Consider the following 19,075-nt stretch of genomic DNA (forward strand, 5'->3'; position numbering starts at 1 on the left):
AAATTGATGCATCTAAGCACTAACATTCTTTTTCGGAGTAGCTTTATTTCCCCACTAGAGACTTATAGGAATCAGAAGGAGGGGTGTCAATAACTAAACTTAATAAATATTATTTTCAGCTTTCAAAATGAAAGTGTTGCCAATTTAAACAGTAGAAAATGTCTCTTCTTCAAAACCGGCAGTCAGAATGAGGTCATTGGCCTTGAGGTGCCAATTTAATGTGATAAAGGTTATCTCATCACTAACAAGTGGCAATTCTTTCCTTCCAGGTGAGAAACTTTTCCCCTTCTGTTCATTGAGTCTTCTGACAAGCAGGACAGACTGTCAAACTTAACCTCAACGAGTGCCTCTTTAAATTCAGTACCAACATGGAGCCGGGGATGATGAACAAAGATGAAGGGATGAGACCAAGGAGATTGCAAGGGGAGGCCAAGAAGAAACAGGAACCAAGGCAAGTGCCAGTAAAATGTGCCAGCGGCTATATACAGTGATACCTTGAATTAAGATCTTAACTCATTCTGTGACTGAGCTCTTAACTCAAAATGCTCTCATCTCAAAGCAAATTTCCTAATGAAATGTTATTAATCCACCCCCACCCCCCATTTTTGTTATGTGTTTTTAAATAGGATTTTAAAAATGTACTTTATAAATAACAAATAATGTATAAATGCACATTCACATAGAAGAATAAAAAAGAAAGCCCAACTTTAAAATATTAGAAGGACAAAGTTGTGGCAAGGAAGCACTTGAGACAACAAAATGTGTGATGGCCAGTGTAACAGCAAAGCAAAACCTGCACATTTTCATGGAACAGTAACAGCAGAGATATCAACTTTAAAATGGTAGAAGCACAAAGTTGTGGCAAGGGAGCACATTTTCTTCATAATGAACATACAGACGCATCATTTTCTTCATACTGAACTCATTCTAGCCTCTCTCCCTCTTCATGAAGCCAAACCACACAAAATCAAATAAACCAAAGTTCCTCACAGAAGACAAAAGCAAAGCAGGCAGCAATTTTCCAAAGCAGGCAAGAACATGAGGCACGGAGGCCCCAAAGTCTCATACTCCTGTGCTAGCGCTTATTCTAGAACTAGCTCTTAATTCAAAACTCTGCTCTAATAGCAAAGCAGAATCTGGGCTGAGCAACAGATCTTAACTCAATATGCTCTGAAGCTGGGACACACTTTTAAGTATTTCCTGCCTACAAGCTTAACATGTAAATGATATACACAAAACACAAAAGGAAATGTCCTGGGAACAAAAGAGGAAGAGAAGCAAAGTAAGGCACCAGTTTTTAAAGTCACATAGTAAGTCTAATGAAAACTAAATTGAACTGAAAAAGTTCACGGAGGAAAGCAGACAGTCTTTCATGAACAGGGTGAAAATCTGATACACCCTCTTGAATGAGAACAATTAAAAGACCATTAGGGCAAGAAGAAAATCAGAGTACTATTGCTAATGCCTATCTTGAAATCCCACAGAAAGATGAACCCATTTCTGCTGAAACGGAAAGTTTTTACTGAAAGCAAGGCCTTGCTTGAGTGAGTATATTTTTCTCTCTTTCCCAGCCCTGATAAATAAAGATAAAACATAAGAGGGTCACTGTATGAAATGAATGGCTCTCGAGCTCTACAGGCTTCCCAGATAACCCTGGACAAGATATTTTCATTACAGTGTAGATTATTTGAAGGCACATAGAACATTTTAAATTTATTTTTATTTTTAAATATGAGTACATAAAACAACAAGGTGTACAAAATAAGATACAAAACACACACACACATTTACACATTTAACAAGTTGTTTGCATTAACAAGTTTGCTTTATAAAAATAGTATGGATGCACAAACACTATAGAACTGATGCGGTTTGCCACCAGTTTAACTACTATGGTATAATAGTTTCATAATGTCTTTGACCTTCTCTACTACAGGGAGCAGGTGCCTCAAAGTGAAAACTACCATCTTCGGCTTCCAATTATGTAGTCTATTTGAATTCTTTTTTGGTTATTAGGAGACACCCATGTACACAGCCATCTCTTTTGTTACCTGAAGAATTCCAATGAACTACTGGCCTTACCAAAAAAAAAAAAAAAAAAACCCTCTACTTCTCAATCCCAGACCATATTCTCTTATGATGTTGGATTCTGCTGTTCCAGCCTTACAACTCCAGGCAATCATCTTTAATATATATTATCTTGATTCACAGGTGCTCACAGGGAGCCACAGGACCAAACTCAATTATTTAATATTGAATCTCCCACACAAGCACTTACCCTCTCAGAATTAACCCTGTTATTTGTTTCTCTTTTTCAGTGAGCTTCTGGAAGTACAACATTTCCGCACCATCTACAACATCTTTGTGGCAGTATTCTGTATCTTTGTTCTTAGGGCAGTCCTTGTGGATTTCATCGATACAGGACGGTATGGTTCATGAGTGAGCCTGAGAACCTTCTTGCATTACATGCTTCAGCATTACAATACAGCCTATCAGAGGAAGAGAGGTTGGGATTATTTTCAAATGATTTTTAAAAAACCCAGAAACAATATTTTTTTTATAAAACAACCATGTTGCTCAATGAGAAAAAAGTTCTAACTCCCCAGTGATACAATTCCTTTGCTGGGACCAACAAACATGTCATAAAAGTGTGGGAGAGAGGCAGTCCCAGTAAGAACATTGTGTCCAAGAATCTTGTATTCCAAACTGACGATGGGATTCTTCTAGCTTCCTCTTCCTGGCTCAGGAAGCCTAAAATAATTTGTAACCCCAGTTATTAGAGAGAGAAAAATTATCCCACCTCTTAAGCTTTGTTCATCTGCCAGACTGATCAGTAATTGTATCTTTTGATAAAGAGAAATACATCCTACTCTGCACTCGGGTACAGTACTTGGGTAAACAGGCTACTTCGATGCCTCCAGTAAAAGCAAATTAATTTGGGACAAAACAGGTAAACCCTGCTTTGTCCTGAATTAATTAAATGCCCCATTAGACCCAGGCCTTCCTGAACAGCCTGGGTCTAATGGGGTATTGGGCCTGTGGAGACTGACTACCGGGTAGTCCTGGTGAGTTCCCGGGACTACCCGGGGGGCAGTCCCCAAAGCCATCTTGAACCTTTTGGGCTCCTGAAGCCCAAAGATGTGAAATGGCACCCAGCCCCTCCCCCAAAATAAATCCTTAAAGTGTAAAACAACTTACTGGACTGCCATTAAGGTACTCCTGGAGTCCTCTTGGCGCATAGAAACGACATACCAGGAGACCCGGGGTGTGTGTGTGAGAAGATAAATTGTTCTCCCCCACCCCAATCTCCTGACGCATCATTTCTATGTGCCAGGAGTACTCCGGCAGCACCTCAATGGTGGCCCGGTAACTTGTTTTACATTTTAAGGACTTATGTGGTGGTCCCATGCCATCCTGGTAATTACCAGGATGTTACCGGGATGACATGGGGACACATACCCCCGGGAAAGCCCAGGTTTTTGGAGTGAGTTTGGAGACTCAAATCCACACCAAAGTGGGTTTTTAAAACCCACTTTGGAGCAGATTTGAGTGTTGCCTGGAGGTGTTCTCCTTATGCATTTTGACAGATGCAAATATGTCATCCACTACTATGTTCCATTTAGCAATTGAAAAGAACATCCCAGATAGTTGTTATCATTTGAAGATCATGAAAGTACTGGTTTAAATCCCCTGGAATGTCTAGAACAGCAGTGGGCCACGAGAACCAAAATCTGGTCCACAAACCTCCTTTCTCTTTATTTATTTTATTTCATCAGTTTTATTTCCTTTCCCTTCTGCAGAGCTGACCATTGCATTGGATAGACCACATCAACTCTAGATTATTAAATATCGTTTTCTGTGGGCGAGCAGATGGCAACTACTGGGTGGCATATGTTCTGTATCATAAACTAGAGCTGATGTGGTCTATCCAATGAAATTTTCTGAATCAGCACCCCAAATGACCAAACCAAATCTAAAGTTGACCAAAAACTGATTTGTAACCTTTTTGGTACTAATGTTGAAGAGTGGTCCCTGGTCAAAAAAAAGGTTGAGAACCACTGGTTAGCAGAATACTTCAAATGGCCAACAATACAAAGAAAACAGAAACAGACAGTGGAGACAAATATACTGAAAACCATTTTCCCATCCCAATGCCCTTTGAACAAATTGAGGCTCCATTATAATTTATTTTCCTCGCATTTATGCAAAGCATTATTCAGCTTTTATAAGAATGCTAGAATCATGATCCACTCACATACGTATATACACATACGGTGCATACCCACTGAGGAACCCTCTCTAAAAATTCTGACCACAGTTCCTGGCACAGGTGTCCCTCTAGTGGAGAAAAGTACTCAGTAGAAAAGCAGAGGAAGAAAAATTATGGAGCATCCAGACAATGTCCATCTATTTTATCCTTGTCTTGGTTGTTGCGTACTCATAGTTTCTTTTCTATCATTCGCAGTGTTGCCCTTGACTTTGAAGTGATCGTCTTTGCTTTTGGACGGCTACACATGACACTCTTGCCCTGGCTCGTCATGTTCCTCTACACCTTATTAGTGCCCTATCAGGTCCTGCACATCTGGGTCAACCTCTTGAAGACACTCCAGTTGCCCGCTCTCCTAACTATCATTGCCACAGTGGTGTTGCTGATCGGCCATGCGACAGTTTTGGCCTTCTATCCTGTTTACACTCTCATGTCACAGCCTTTTGGGCCTGCCTCCTGTTGCATCATTACCCTTGAGCAGGTGTGAGATTAGGATGTGAATCTAGAAGTAATTTTAGCTGCAATTCTATGTTTGGATGCCTAAACATAGGTCATCCTTGCAGCATTCTTACATATAAGAATGCTGCAAGGAAGACTGAAAATATTGTCAATGACAGTAATATTTATTTTTCTACATGGGTAGAAGTCATTTCAGAAAACTGCCTTCTTGCCCTTTTACAGAAAGGAAGGGAAGGCATTCCCTGAGTTTAAAAACAGCAATGTGAGAGCAGTTACGTTCTTACTTGCCACTCACAGAGTTAGGGGGCTCCTTGGCTTACATTTCATACTGGCCCAAGACTGACACGGTCATGGATGTTTGGCTTTGCATGAAGTTGTCATTGTTGGCAAAGAGAGACCAGAGTTGCAAAACAAGCAGGAACTAGAGGAGAGAGCAGATCCTTCTATGCCTGAGTCAAGAGCTACACAAAGCCAGATCAGAACAAATGGCTTCACCAAATCAAGGGGAAACTTACTTTGCTCTTGTGTCACCTGCTCCATTCTAAACTGGTAGGTATAATGCCATTCTCTGATTTTCCACGATGGCAGTACTGAGCCTCAAGTGCGGGCAGTATCATCATCTTGTCCACTAAACCTGAGAAAAGAACATAGTTGTGAAACTCTCTCTTAAGTGAGGAGAAAATGGTTTTGGTTCCCAGTTCAGGTCTGATCTCAGCAGCTCCTAAACATTAAGTCCCAAGCCCCTTCTACATTGCCATAAAATCCAGATTATCAATGCAGATGATCCATTATCTTCTTTGAACTGAATTATATGAGTCTATACTGCCGTATAATCCAGTTCAATGCAGATAATTTGGATTTTATATGGCAGTGTAGAAGAGGCCCCAGATATGCATTGTGTCAATGTTTGTTTTCCTATCTTGTTTAGCTCCGGTTCCTGATGAAAAGCTATTCCTTCCTGCGGGAAACTGTGCCTCCAATCCTTCAGTCCAGGTCAAATGATGGTAAGATTAATTTTGGTTCTTAGGAATGAAAGAATCCAATCTGGTTTCCAGTTCTTACAGCTCCTTCTTTACCCTTGGTACGTCAGGTGAAATGAGAATATGGGTCCTGTACCCATGATGGTTGAAAAGAAGAGGGAATTTCTATCAGAGGTGCTAATATGATAGTTTTCCAAGCCCTGTTTCAGGATATGACTTTTCTCAGCATGCCATATAAACCCATGTCTATTTCTTCCTCAGTGGTCTCAATGCTTTTTTCCTGTCCACTTTCAGGGGAGATGCATCTACCTCAATTCTCTACTTATCTGTATTTTCTCTTCTGCCCTACTTTGATCTACAGGGAGAACTATCCAAGGTAAGTCGTTTCCGCACGCATCTGTAGTATCTGAAGGCTTCTTACATCCACAATTACAGCAAAATGGTCAGAAAAAGGAATTAAGGGGAGATCTAGCCTCCGAATGCAGAGTTTACTGTGTCTGAACCTGGCATACTGCAGAGAGGTTGGACTGTGGTTCCCATACAGATTGCCAGCTCTTCAATAGTCTTGCCAATATATTCCCGAAATTAAAAAAAATCATCCTATAATCCTATTCTTCTTGTGCTATTCATAGGACACCCTGTGTTCGATGGAGGTATGTCATCGAGAACTTTGCTAAGGTGAGAGACACCAAAAGTCTAAGTTTGAAGGGGCCATGGCCAAAAGTACACTTTGTGACTAGTCATTTAAAGTTTCTACAATGCCTTGGCTAAAAATATGGATTGGATTATGATCTGAATTTGTGTCATTTTAAATGATGTTTTAAAAATTGATGTTTTTAATTTTTTGCATTTTAATTGTATTTGTTTATTTTTGGACGTATATGTTGTTGGCATCCAATTGTTGCCTGTTGTAAGGCCGCCCTGAGTCCCCAGCTGTAATTTTGTAAGGGCTCTGATGAACCTGGCTTCATTTTCATAACAATTTTAAACACACACTATGATGGAGTTTTTCCCCTTTTTCATGCAGTTCCTGATGTGCCTGTTTTATGGATCCATGCTCTTCAAGTGCTTCACAATTCCTATCTTCAGCAACATGAATAAGCAGCCCCTCACCTTCCGAAGTTTTGTGCTGATTGTCTTCAGTGCAACATTGGCAGGTACGTGGGCAGAGCATTGGCATTGTTTGCATGATGCAGATTAGCTAAAGTAATCAACTGAAAGAAAGTCAGGGATGTAGTATTTTTGTAAATGGAAGCTTATTCATCTTCGCCTCCGTATTCAACCACAACCATCAGTCCTATAGTAATTTTTTCTGCTTCCACCGACATTGTCCCACTCACATCTCAAAATTTCATCTGCATGTCCTGCCAGACTATGTAAGCTACAATTTTGTATAAACTAATTAACCTTGCAGAATATCATGTTGATTGCTAGTTTTTCCAAAATATGCCACATTTATTTGATTATAAGAACCACCACCACCACCACCCCGCCACCCCTTTATAAACTAAAAACAGGATGCATCGTAGAATTGTGGGTATTTTGCAATTGTAAAACTAAAATTTTAAAGCCAACACTGAGAAATTCTAGTAAATAGCATGACAAAAGTATTGTTGTGCAATCCTGGGTACATAAACTAGGTCTTAAGAAATGGTTGTCACACTTGTGAGGTCTTGGCTCTGCCTTTTCCTCTCCTTTGCTTCAGTTCCCTCTGTGTAGGTTTTCCCAATAATGTAGATACCTCCATTTGTATTGGTTTTGGGGTGGAGCATAAAATCCCCCTAGAGGCCAGCCTTAGTTGGTCTATTCCATTTGCCTGTATAGAGCTCCTTTGCTTTTTCTGCAGTAGAGCTATAGAGACTACAGGTCTGGTTTTTGTCTGGAAATCCTAGACCTAGCAATCCAAACAGACATCCTTAGCACTGGACACTGCATTTAGCAACAGTCCTAGATACAACAGAAGCTTTTGACCAGCTTAGGCTTCACAAAGAAAGAAGATTGAGATAGCCCTTGGGCTCCAGCTTGTGAGCCATTGCTTCACACCAGAGACCAAGGACTTTCAAAGACTCCAGAAAGATGACTACAATCAGCAAAATCTCCTTTTGTAATGTATTGTTTTAAGCTATCTTTCAATAGCCCCAGGTAGAGTTACCATATACAGTAGAGTCTCACTTATCCAAGCTAAACTGGCCGGCAGAAGCTTGGATAAGCGAATATCTTGGATAATAAGAAGGGATCAAGGAAAAGCCTACAAAACATCAAATTAGGTTATGATTTTACAAATTAAGCACCAAAACATCATATTATACAACAAATTTGACAGAAAAAGTAGTTGAATGTGCAGTAATGCTATGTAGTAATTACTGTATTTACGAGTTTAGCACCAAAATATCATGATATATTGAAAACATTGACTACAAAAATAGCTTGGATAATCCAGAGGGTTGGATAAGCGAGGCTTGGATAAGTGAGAATCTACTGTATACTTGAATATAAGCCGACCCGATAATCATCATCATCATCAACAACAACAACAGCTTCATTTGTACCCTGCCCTATCTATCTCCCCCTGGGGACTCAGGCCAGCTTCCAACATAGTAGCAGGCAAACATATAATGCCTACATAAATAATGCAGAGCTAGATCTAGATCTATCATTATATATACTAATTTCACGTGTATTTCCTGAAACCTTTGCAAATCCTCTCTCTATGTGCATTTTCCTCCTGCAATATTTGTAAGCCCTATTTATCAATGTTTATATCTATCTAGACATCTGTGTGTGTGTGCGCTCGCATTTTCCCTCTGCACTTGTAAACATGTGAGGGTAAAATTCATATATAAAATTAATGTATACATATAGGAACAGATATACAGGTACATGGAAATCTCTAGTTATCTGTATTTACATAGGATTTGCAAAGACCTGTAAACATATGAGGGGAAAATTCAGGAAGGTAACAGCGTTCCATGCAGTCATGCCGGCCACATGACTTTGGAGGTGTCTACGGACAACACCGGCTCTTCGGCTTAGAAATGGAGATGAGCACCAACCCCCAGAGTCAGACATGACTGGACTTTACGTCAGGGGAAATCTTTACCTTTTTACTAGGCCATTTCATGACCAAACCTCCTAAATGACATCAGATCTGGCCTTTTCTTGGAAGTCATAAGCTCTCAGCCTCAGAGCAAGGTATAGACACACATAATTTGCATTTTCTTTTCTTCCTCCTTTCCCTCATTTATTTATTTGTTTATTTCCAATATTTCTATCCCGCCCTTCTCACCCGAAGGGACTCAGGGAGGCATACAATTGGCAACAAAGTTTGGGTCTCAAGCACCTTGTTCGTGCAGGCCATGAAATGCCACATACTTGCTTGTAAATAAACGCATCTTGAACTGTAAACGAGGCCCCTTCCACACAGCTGTATACATCCACATTGAACTGGATTATATGGCAGCGTGGACTCAGATAACCCAGTTCAAAGCAGATATTGTGGATTAATTTCCCTGATATTCCCTGGGTTATATGGCTGCATGGAAGGGCCCTTAGAGTGAACTTCACTGAAAAACACTAAAGTATATTTGCAAGCTTATATGGTATAACCATGCGTAGATTCACTACATGGGGACTGAGCATCTATCCTGTCCCTTCCTGCCTTTAAGGTCATATTATCTGAAGTAACCACTGGCTTAGTTCAACCTAGGACCCTTCTACACAGACATATAACCCAAAATATCAAGGCAACTGAAGTGACTAATGTTTTCTGTCCCCACAGCATTATATTTGGCAATTCTGATTTGGTATACCTTTTTCCACTGTTGGCTTAATGCCTTTGCTGAAATGATGTGCTTTGCTGACCGCACTTTCTACAAGGTGAATGCAGGGGCTTGGTGGGGGTCAAGGGAAAGGGATGGGCTGTCTTATACTCAGTTCCATCTGCATATGCCTCATGGCTTATTTGGCTTCATATAAATGCTGACATTCGCATTTTGCATAGAAATTGCAAGTGTTCAGTTCCATGGAAAATAAAATGGCTAAATACCTATCTGAGGGTGGTTCCACACATCCACATAAATCAAGGATGTGGGTTAAAGTGAACCAGTTTGTGTGGAGAATCTCTACGCAAACACCTTAGGAACTGCTTCCAGGCTGGGATGGTGGCCACAAAGATCCACAGATTGCAGATCAATTTGAAGCCAGGAATATTATTTTTCCTTACCAAGTCTGGTGGGATTCTCTGATTTGGGGGGGGGGGGTGTTTGTTTATCTCCCAGTAAGCTATTTATTCTGGTTTTTTTTAATTGTGTCGGCACTAGCCTTGTCCTGATTATTGCCCCACATTTTTCAGTCTCAGAATCTAACTCTGTATATACTGATCAACTACAGCAGAATTTATGACTTACTCTGGAATTTCCAGTGAGATTTTATTAATATAGCCTCGCTTATCCAACCGTCTGTATTATCCAACGCTGTCTGCCTTTTAGTAGTCAGTGTTTTTGTAGTCAATGTTTTCAATACATTGTGATGTTTTGGTGCTAAACTTGTAAATACAGTAATTACAGTAGAGTTTCACTTATCCAAGCCTCGCTTATCCAAGGTTCTGGATTATCCAAGCCATTTTTGTAGTCAATATTTTCAATATATTGTGATATTTTGGTGCTAAATTCGTAAATACAGTAATTACAACATAACATTACTGCGTATTGAACTACTTTTTCTGTCAAATTTGTTGTATAACATGATGTAGTACATGACTATACTACATAATATTACAATATATTGATATAGTACAATATAGTAATTTATTGCCAGTATTGGGCTATGCTAATAATTTAATATTGTATGTAAATTTAATTTGTAAGCCGCTCTGAATCCCCTTTGGGGTGAGAAGGGCGAGATATAAATGTATTAAATAAATAAATACATACATACATACATAACGTTACTGTGTATTGAACTGCTTTTTCTGTTAATTTGTTGTAAAACATGATGTTTTAGTGCTTAATTTGTAAAATCATAACGTAATTTGATGTTTAATAGGCTTTTCCTTAATCCTTCCTTATTATCCAACATTTTCGCTTACCCAACATTCTGCCGGCCCATTTATGTTGGATAAGCGAGACTCTACTATATGCTGTTCAGGCTTGTTGCATGCTGCAGTGTAGACGGGCTTGAACTGCATTATAATGCTTGTGTAGAACCACCCAAAGATTTCTAATATACCGTATTTACTTGAGTATAAGGCACTACTGAATGAAATGTGCACCTTAATTACAAAAAAAAGTATTTGCTGTCAAACAAAACGCGAGGTAGTGGTGACCAAAAAGGTGCTGATGATCAGGCTTGGTGGAAAGCTGATGGTGGCTGCGGAAAGGCTGGTGAAAGCCGCACCCCTTTGTCTGGACTTTTCATCAGACTTTTCACAGTCACTGCTGCCCCTCTCTCGTCTGTCCCCAGCTGGCATCTCTTGCCCAAAAGCTGAGGCACCCTTCTAATATGCCATCAAATCTAATGGAAATCTCAATTTTAGAATTGTAGTTTAGTAAAACAGGGTGCATGTTAGACTCAAGTAACTAGCTACAGTTCTAGGTGACAAATAATATTTTTAAATGGTCACAATTCCAAAGTTATGATATAGACTGGAAAGCATCTCCTTCTCTAGAGTTACAAAATTAACCGTAGACAGAAATAGATAGGGGAAGATGGCAACTGAAGTCTGCAAAACTCTCCATCTACTCTTATGAAATCTAGTTGTCCTTTCTTTTTTCTTTTCACGCTGCCCAGGACTGGTGGAACGCCACATCTACTTCTGCATACTTACGGAGCTGGAATGTAGTAGTACATGATTGGCTGTACTGTTATATCTATCATGACCTTCTGTGGGTAAGTACTGTATATACACGAGTATAAGCCGACCCAAATATAAGCCGAGGCACCTAATTTTACCACAAAGACTGGAAAAACTTATTGACTTGAGTATAAGCCAAGAGTGGGAAATGCAGCCTCTACTGGTAAATTTCAAAATAAAAGCTGGGTGCTGGGTGGGAGGGAAAAGTTTCCTCCCTCCCAGCAAGCACTCAGGTTGAAGAAGCCCACTGCTGCCTAGAAAGACAGTTGTCTTTCTAGACAGCAATGCACAGTGGGCCTCTCAAAGTTGGGTGCTTGGCCAGGAGGGAGAAGACTTTTCCCTCCCAGCAAGTACCTGGCTAGAAGAGGCCCACTGCTGCCTAGAAAAACAGCTGTCTTTTCTAGGCAGCAACGCATAGTGGGCTTCTCCAAGCACCGGGTGCTTGCCGGGAGGGAAAAGTCTTGCCGGGAGGGAAAAGGGATGAGATGCCAGTCACATCTCGTCCCTCCCGGCAAGCACCCAGCTTGGAAAGGCCCATTGCATTTTGCTGCCTAGAAAAACAGCAAAGTGCAGCAAGTCTCTCAAAGAACTGACCACCCGCCATGATGGCCAAGACGCCTGTGCATTGGCTAATACGGTGTGTCGGATAAGCGGAAGTCGGATAACCAGAACTCTACTGTAATACAGTAGAGTCTCGCTTATCCAACATAAACAGTCCAGCAAAACACTGGATAAGTGAAAATGTTGGAAAATAAGGAAGGATTAAGGAACAGCCTATTAAACGTCAAATTACGTTATGATTTTACAAATTAAGCATGAAAACATTGTGTTTTACAACAAATTGACAGAAAAAGGAGTTCAATACACGGTAACGTTATGTAGTAATGTAGTTACAAATTTAGCACCAAAACATCGTAATATATTGAAAACATTGATTACAAAAACACTGACTACTAAAAGGCAGACTGCATTGGATAATACAGAACATTGGATAAGCGAATAGAGAAGACAGAGACAGACAGGCACATACAGTACAGATGGTAAATCCATGCCTGTCCAGATTCTTTGTCAGATTTTTTGTTTACTTAAAGCCCCAGCACCCAATGTAAGTAGTCCAATAATCAGGGAAGGTGGCATAACGACATCTGTATCCAACAACATTGGCAGATCACAGCTTATCAAAGCCTGACAATCCATTTCTAACCTGGAAGAACAATTCACTCCTTCATCAAATACTAAGATGCTTTCTATATGATTCCACCATGTGGCTCACCAGTGTTTCTTGCCTTCCAGGTATTCAAATTAAAGGCCCAGTCTATGGCTGTGTTGTCCACCTTCATTGTTTCAGGCGCTTTCCATGAATATGTCTTCATGATGAGTTTTGGTTTCTTTTACCCGCTTCTGTTCATATGCTGGTTTATTGTCATCGCAACAGGTCAGTACTGCCTTAAAGGACCCATTAGAGCAGAAATTGCATTTATTGGGTTTTAAAAATCCATGCCTGCAAATGTATAAGACACAAGCAGAGGTTTCTAAAGGACAACCATAACATCTTTTTTAAAAAATCAACATTTAGTCACTATAAATCCAATCACAACTAAATGTAAAATACAGAGGAATAAAGTTGGTTCAGCCACCTTACTCTTTGTGACAGTCCCCCAACACATGTAACAGTGGAAAAAAGAAGCCCAAACTGCTCGTTAAGTTATCATCTAGCTCTGAATATTGGCTCCTGCATCTGTCACTAGAAGGGCTTCAGTTCAATCATTTTTTGCAATGAGGGAAAAGAGAGAGAAGTCATGCATGCAACGCAAAAAGAAAAGATAAACAGCAGAAGAGGAGAAAGAAATTAGAAAAGGTAGAAAAAGCCACATTTACCAAGAAAAGAAAAAGAGTGCAGAGATTCAGGTTTCAAGAAGAGCTCTTCTGGTACTAATTTAGCTCACTGGTGCAAAATGTGTGTTTGGGATAGAGATGGGAATAGACCACACACCCTTAGCGCACATTTCAGAGCATTTCAGGCAAAAATAATAATAATGTACACAATTGTTGGGGGGCACGTGGTGTGGGTCCCAAAGTGTTGGAAATGTCCTTCACCACCCTAGAGTGCATTTGAGGGGCATTAAGGAATAAGCAAAAATATTTTTATTCTCTGGAAAACTTTGGGAGCACAAAAATGGTGCCAGGAGCCTTGAGCAGTCCCATAACACGTTGTCCATCAGTGGACTTGTTAAAGGTTGCTTTAGTATTTATGTGTGTTTAAGCAAAACTGTGAGGCAAACATTCTTATATTTTTAAGCACTGTTGGCTATGTCAGATTTAAGCACTGGTGGCCATATCAGTCCCATAACCACTTTTATGAGATGTTGCCTGCATAGCTTGACTCATATACAATCACTAGAGATAAAGCCTGTACGCCCCAAGGAAGAGTGCATGTGTACATCTTGATATTTGGGTACAATGTGTGTGCATGTATCCATATGACAAAACCAATGGCAGCCTTCACAGTAGATGCTTAGTCCTCCTCAATGGTTGAATACTTCTACTTGCCAAAACAGAAGATGTCTTTATTGTTGGTTCTAATGTTACAAGCAAAATGGACACGACATTCATGTTATATCCCTCATGTCATGGATAGGGAATATCTGTCCAGGTGTTTTGGATTTCCACCCCAGTTCAAATGCCCAATGGTAAAATATTCTAAGAGCTGCAGGCTAAAATATATGGAAAGGTAAAGATTCTCCCCTTCTGCCTTATTGTCTGCCCAACCCTGCTCATCAGTAGACTTGTATTCCTTGTTGTTTCCTCATAAGATATTACTATTCTGAAAACAAATGAAATTACAGTAGTTTCATTCTAACGAGTAATGCATGAGGCTCCATGAAATAGGGAATGCACTATTTCCTGAACATGGGAATCAAGAGGAACTATAAAACAGGAACAGCTCACAAAACTCAGAGATCCCTTTTGCACACTATAGTCCACTAAGCACAACTAATCTTCCATCTTCTTTACAGAGATCTTGGGAATGCCAAGCACAAACATCTTACTATGGATACGTATACTGTTTGGTTTAGCACTTCTGTTCTCCATGCAATCCCTAGAATGGTATGCCCGAATCCATTGTCCAGTCCAGAAGGTGAGCATATTGACTCACAGAAGTACAACTAATTCTCTATTCTTCTCTCTTACAAGCCTATATTATGGTTCAAGTGTTTCCTACTCTGTATGAGTGATATTTATAAATTAGCTCACAGCCAAATTTTGTATCTCAGGTTCAAAATAAGAATGCTAAAGATGACCTACATTCCTGTTCCTCAACAGGAACTGGTATTCAGTAGCATGCTGTCTTTATGTGATGTTCTGCATGGCCATGATATCTTAACAGCAATTGGTAACCCGCTCTTTCAAGTTTGGAAAGCCCAGCACTGCCGCCGGAGAAGCCCATGGGCAAGACACCCATGGTATTCACCTAGAAAGAAACACAGGCCATACAAATTCCAAAATTCCCTCACTTTGTCCATAATCTTCTTGGATGCCGTCGTCTGTAACAGTGAGGCCTTCCCCAACCTGATCCTGTTGTTGACTGCGGCTCCCATTACCTTCACCTTTAAAGGTTGTTGGAAAGGGATTCTGAGAACAGAAGGCCACAACATCTAGAAAGCATCTTAACGTGAAAATTGTATTTTATGCTGTCACTTGGAGTCCAAACATATGTTTAACTTGTTATCTGCACCCAAATCTAACTTGACTGTCTAGATGTCCATTTGTCTCTTGAATGACCTGTCACTCTCTTGTCTTTGTTGTTTTTCCTTCTTTCTTTCAGAATACATTCTGGACAAGAGTGACCCCACGTACTTGGTCCTGCTATTCCTAGGCCATAACAGCTAACCTTTCAAAAAGTTATTCCTCCTCTCTGCTCCATTACTGAAAAAGAACTCCAGGCAGAAGCACTTGGCATTTTTCCTTCTGCTATCGGGAAGATCATTTTGTTCCTACTCCTAAGGAATCCCTCCGTATTTCCTTGAAACCTCAGCCATTCTGCCATATTAAACTGACTAGAAAACGTGATTGGGAGGGGAATGGACTCTACTGCAGGTTGCTTTCACACAAGTAGCAAGCATCAGCCTATTCAGTTATAATCATCATCATTATTACCGTATATACTCGAAGATAAGCTGGGTTTTTCAGCCCTTATTTATGAGCTGAAAAAGCCTCCCCCGGCTTATAATTGGGTCAAGATGAAGGCCGGCAACTGAGCCTGCAGGTTATTGCTTGCAATATGTGATCTATTTCTTTCTTCACCTCCCTTATCAGTGTGTTTACTTTTGCAAAGCCTCCCTCGCTCTTAATCAAGGGAATGTTTTGAAAAGAGAGACACCCTTGCAAGTCAGGAAGAAGAAAAAATATATTCATTAATCTTATGAAAGCATTTCCCCCTGAAATATTTGTTAAACTCTCTTACAGATATATAGGCATTAACCCCATGCAAGCATTTGCAATCTCTATGTACCTTTATATGTGTATCTATCTATATACATTATTTTTATATATGAATTTACCCTCATATGTTTGCAAGTCTCTGCAAATATCTATATAAAGAAAGATATCTGGATAGATATGAATATATTCTTACCTACCTATATATAGAGCTTGCAAATATTACAGGGGGGAAGATGTCTAGATAGATATGTATGTATGTATATGTGTGTGTGTGTGTATATATATATGTGTGTGTGTGTGTGTGTGTGTGTGGCTTGCAAATATTGTAGGGGAAATGCACACACACACACAGAGGGATTTGCAAATGTTTCAGGGGGAAATGCATATGTGAAATTAGTATCTATAATTAGATATAGATCTATATCTAGCTCCGCATTATTTCTATAAGCATTGAATGTTTTCCTGTTACTATGTTGGAAGCCTGCCTGAGTCCCCATGGGGAGATAGGGTGGGATCCAAATGAAGTTTTTATTATTATTATTATTATTATTATTATTATTATTATTATTATTATTATTTTATTGTTGATACCATATTGTTGCCCCTACCTTTCCACTTATAGAGCTAGTTTATTGCTTTTCTTTGAAATACGGTAAATATTCAAAAACATTTAACCTACTGATGCCTTGATTAATGAAATTTTATTGGTATCTATTTTTATTTTGAAATTTACCCATAACTGCTGCATTTCCCACCCTCGGCTTATACTCGAGTCAATAAGTTATCCCAGTTTTTTGTGATAAAATTAGGTGCCTCGGCTTATATTCAGGTCGGCTTATACTTGAGTATATACAGTACTTTATTTCTTACCCTCCTCTCATCATGACCCGAGATGGATTACAACATTGCTAAAATATTGAAACCCAGGTTCTGCACCAAGTAATGTCAAATTCTGCACTATACATATATAATTGTGTCTACTACTTAAATTGTTTTTGAAAACAAAAGGGCTACATCACTGACTAAATCAATGCAGTATAACCATTCACATCCAAAAAATTCTTTCTAGGCATTTTCTATGTTCTCCGATATGATTGTGTGGTGTGTTTCTATTGGAATGGTGTATTCCAAGAGTCACTATTATCTGCAGCAGTTTCACATTAACTCCAAGAATGCATCCCCTAAGTATATTAGGGTCATATTGTAATATGACATATTATTCAGTGCCTAGGTTTATTGGCGTAGCGGGTTAAACTGAGCACATAACTTGCTGACCGAAAGGTTGGCTGTTCAAATCCAGGGAGCGGGGTGATTTCCCACTGTTAGCACCATCTTCTGCCAACCTAGCAGTTCAAAAACATGCAAATGTGAGTAGATCAATAGGTACCGCTCTGGCAGGAAGGCAACAGTGCTCCATGCAATCATGATGACCACATGACCTTGGAGATGTCTACGGACAATGCCGGCTCTTCGTCTTAGAAATGGAGATGAGCACCAACCCCCAGATTAGGACATGACTAGACTTAAGGTCAGGGGAAAACTTTACCTTTACTAGGTTTGTTGGGTTGTTTATTTCTGTGTATAAACAGTGGATAGTGTTATAGAAAGTCTATAGACAGTTCTCAGTTGAACTAAGCACAAAAAGAAGCTTTGTTCTGTTTGCCAAATAAGAGTAGCAGATTGTATGCTCTCTATTAATTCTTAGACCCTTTCTTCACTGCCATATAATCCAGATTATCTGCTTTGAACCTGATTATATGGCAGTGTAGGCTCATATAACCCAGGCCCCTTTTACATTGCCATCCAGAATATGTTTTGCACAGGATTATGAGCTCCCTTCTACACTGCCATATAAAATCCAGATTATCTGCTTTGATAATCTGGATAATATGGTAGTGTAGAAGGAGCCTGAGTCTACACTGCCATATAATCCAGTTCCATGGAAACCCTCACCCTTGTTTCAAGGATGCACTGGCCAAGGCAGGGCCTACATTCCTGGTTCCACACAAAACCAGAAAAGGTCATGACACCATGAACGTGACATGAAACAATCAGGGCCAGCTAATACCTCCCAACAAAGGATTCCCCCAGGCATTAATCAGCCAGGCTTTGAAACTGCAAGGCTTTTCAATGCTAATCAAGGTAATCAATTGCAACATTCACACTTGCCTCAGACAGACAAGAGCTTTTTCTCCCATCCTGAACATTTCAGAGATATATAAACATCACTTGCCTAGCCTCCAACAGAGCTCACATCCTCTGAGGATGCCTGCCATAGAGGTGGGTGAAATGTCAGGACAGAATGCTTCTGGAACATGGCCAGACAGCCCGGAAAACTCACTGCAACCCAATCCTAGGGCCCTTCCACACAGCCCTATATTCTAGAATATCAAGGCAGAAAATCCCACAATATCTACTTTGAACTGGATTATATGGCAGTGTGGAGCCCCCCAGTGGCACAGCGGATTAAACCACTGAGCTGCGGAACTTGCTGACCGAAAGGTCGGCTGTTCGAATCCGGGGAGCAGAGTGAGCTCCTGCTATTAGCCCCAGCTTCTGCCAACCTAGCAGTTCAAAAACATGCAAATATGAGTAGATCAATAGGTACAGCTTCTGCTGGAAGGTAAGGGTGCTCCATGCAGTCATGCTGGCTACATGACCTTGGGGATGTCTACGAACAACGTCGGCTTTTCGGCTTAGAAATGGAGATGAGCACCAGCCCCTGAGGCGGACACGACTCGACTTAATGTCAGGGGAAACCTTTACCTTTATCTACCGTGTTTCCCCAAAAATAAGATAGTGTCTTATATTAATTTTTGCTCCCAAAGATGCTCTAGGTCTTATTTTCAGGGGATGTCTTATTTTTCACATTTATTGTTGAACAAAAAAAAATGAACATTTATTATATACTGTACAGTAGTTATCACAAACCAGCATAACCAGACAAACTGTGAATCCTATCAAGAATTTCTTGTTATTACCATTATTTCCATGTACAACACTCTATGGTACGTACATTTGCCGATTCTGCATGCTCTGGTGTTCTGTTCTTTGCTAGGTCTTACTTTCGGGCCT

The 19,075-nt window shown here is 40.1% G+C and overlaps 1 protein-coding gene and 1 long non-coding RNA gene across 2 annotated transcripts; one reads left to right on the forward strand and one right to left on the reverse strand.

The window, feature by feature from the left end:
- Nucleotides 1-454: 454 nt before the first annotated feature.
- LOC100567184 (sterol O-acyltransferase 2) lies at nt 455-15,512 on the forward strand. The gene is made up of 12 exons (XM_008103598.3): nt 455-1,544; nt 2,319-2,426; nt 4,466-4,748; nt 5,655-5,730; nt 6,001-6,082; nt 6,339-6,384; nt 6,734-6,863; nt 9,485-9,582; nt 11,494-11,592; nt 12,851-12,992; nt 14,575-14,696; nt 15,384-15,512. Exons 1-12 carry the CDS (start codon nt 1,462-1,464, stop codon nt 15,432-15,434), a joined length of 1,320 nt encoding a protein of 439 aa, XP_008101805.3. The 5' UTR covers nt 455-1,461; the 3' UTR covers nt 15,435-15,512.
- On the reverse strand, nt 1,701-12,970 carry LOC107982385 (uncharacterized). Its single transcript, XR_001729895.2, has 3 exons — nt 12,831-12,970; nt 5,242-5,360; nt 1,701-2,489 (listed from the first exon to the last, which is right to left on the reverse strand). It is a non-coding gene; the product is annotated as an uncharacterized LOC107982385 (long non-coding RNA).
- Nucleotides 15,513-19,075: the final 3,563 nt, after the last annotated feature.

Source organism: Anolis carolinensis, chromosome 2 (assembly GCF_035594765.1).
Source record: "Anolis carolinensis isolate JA03-04 chromosome 2, rAnoCar3.1.pri, whole genome shotgun sequence".
Classification (NCBI taxonomy): domain Eukaryota; kingdom Metazoa; phylum Chordata; class Lepidosauria; order Squamata; family Dactyloidae; genus Anolis; species Anolis carolinensis.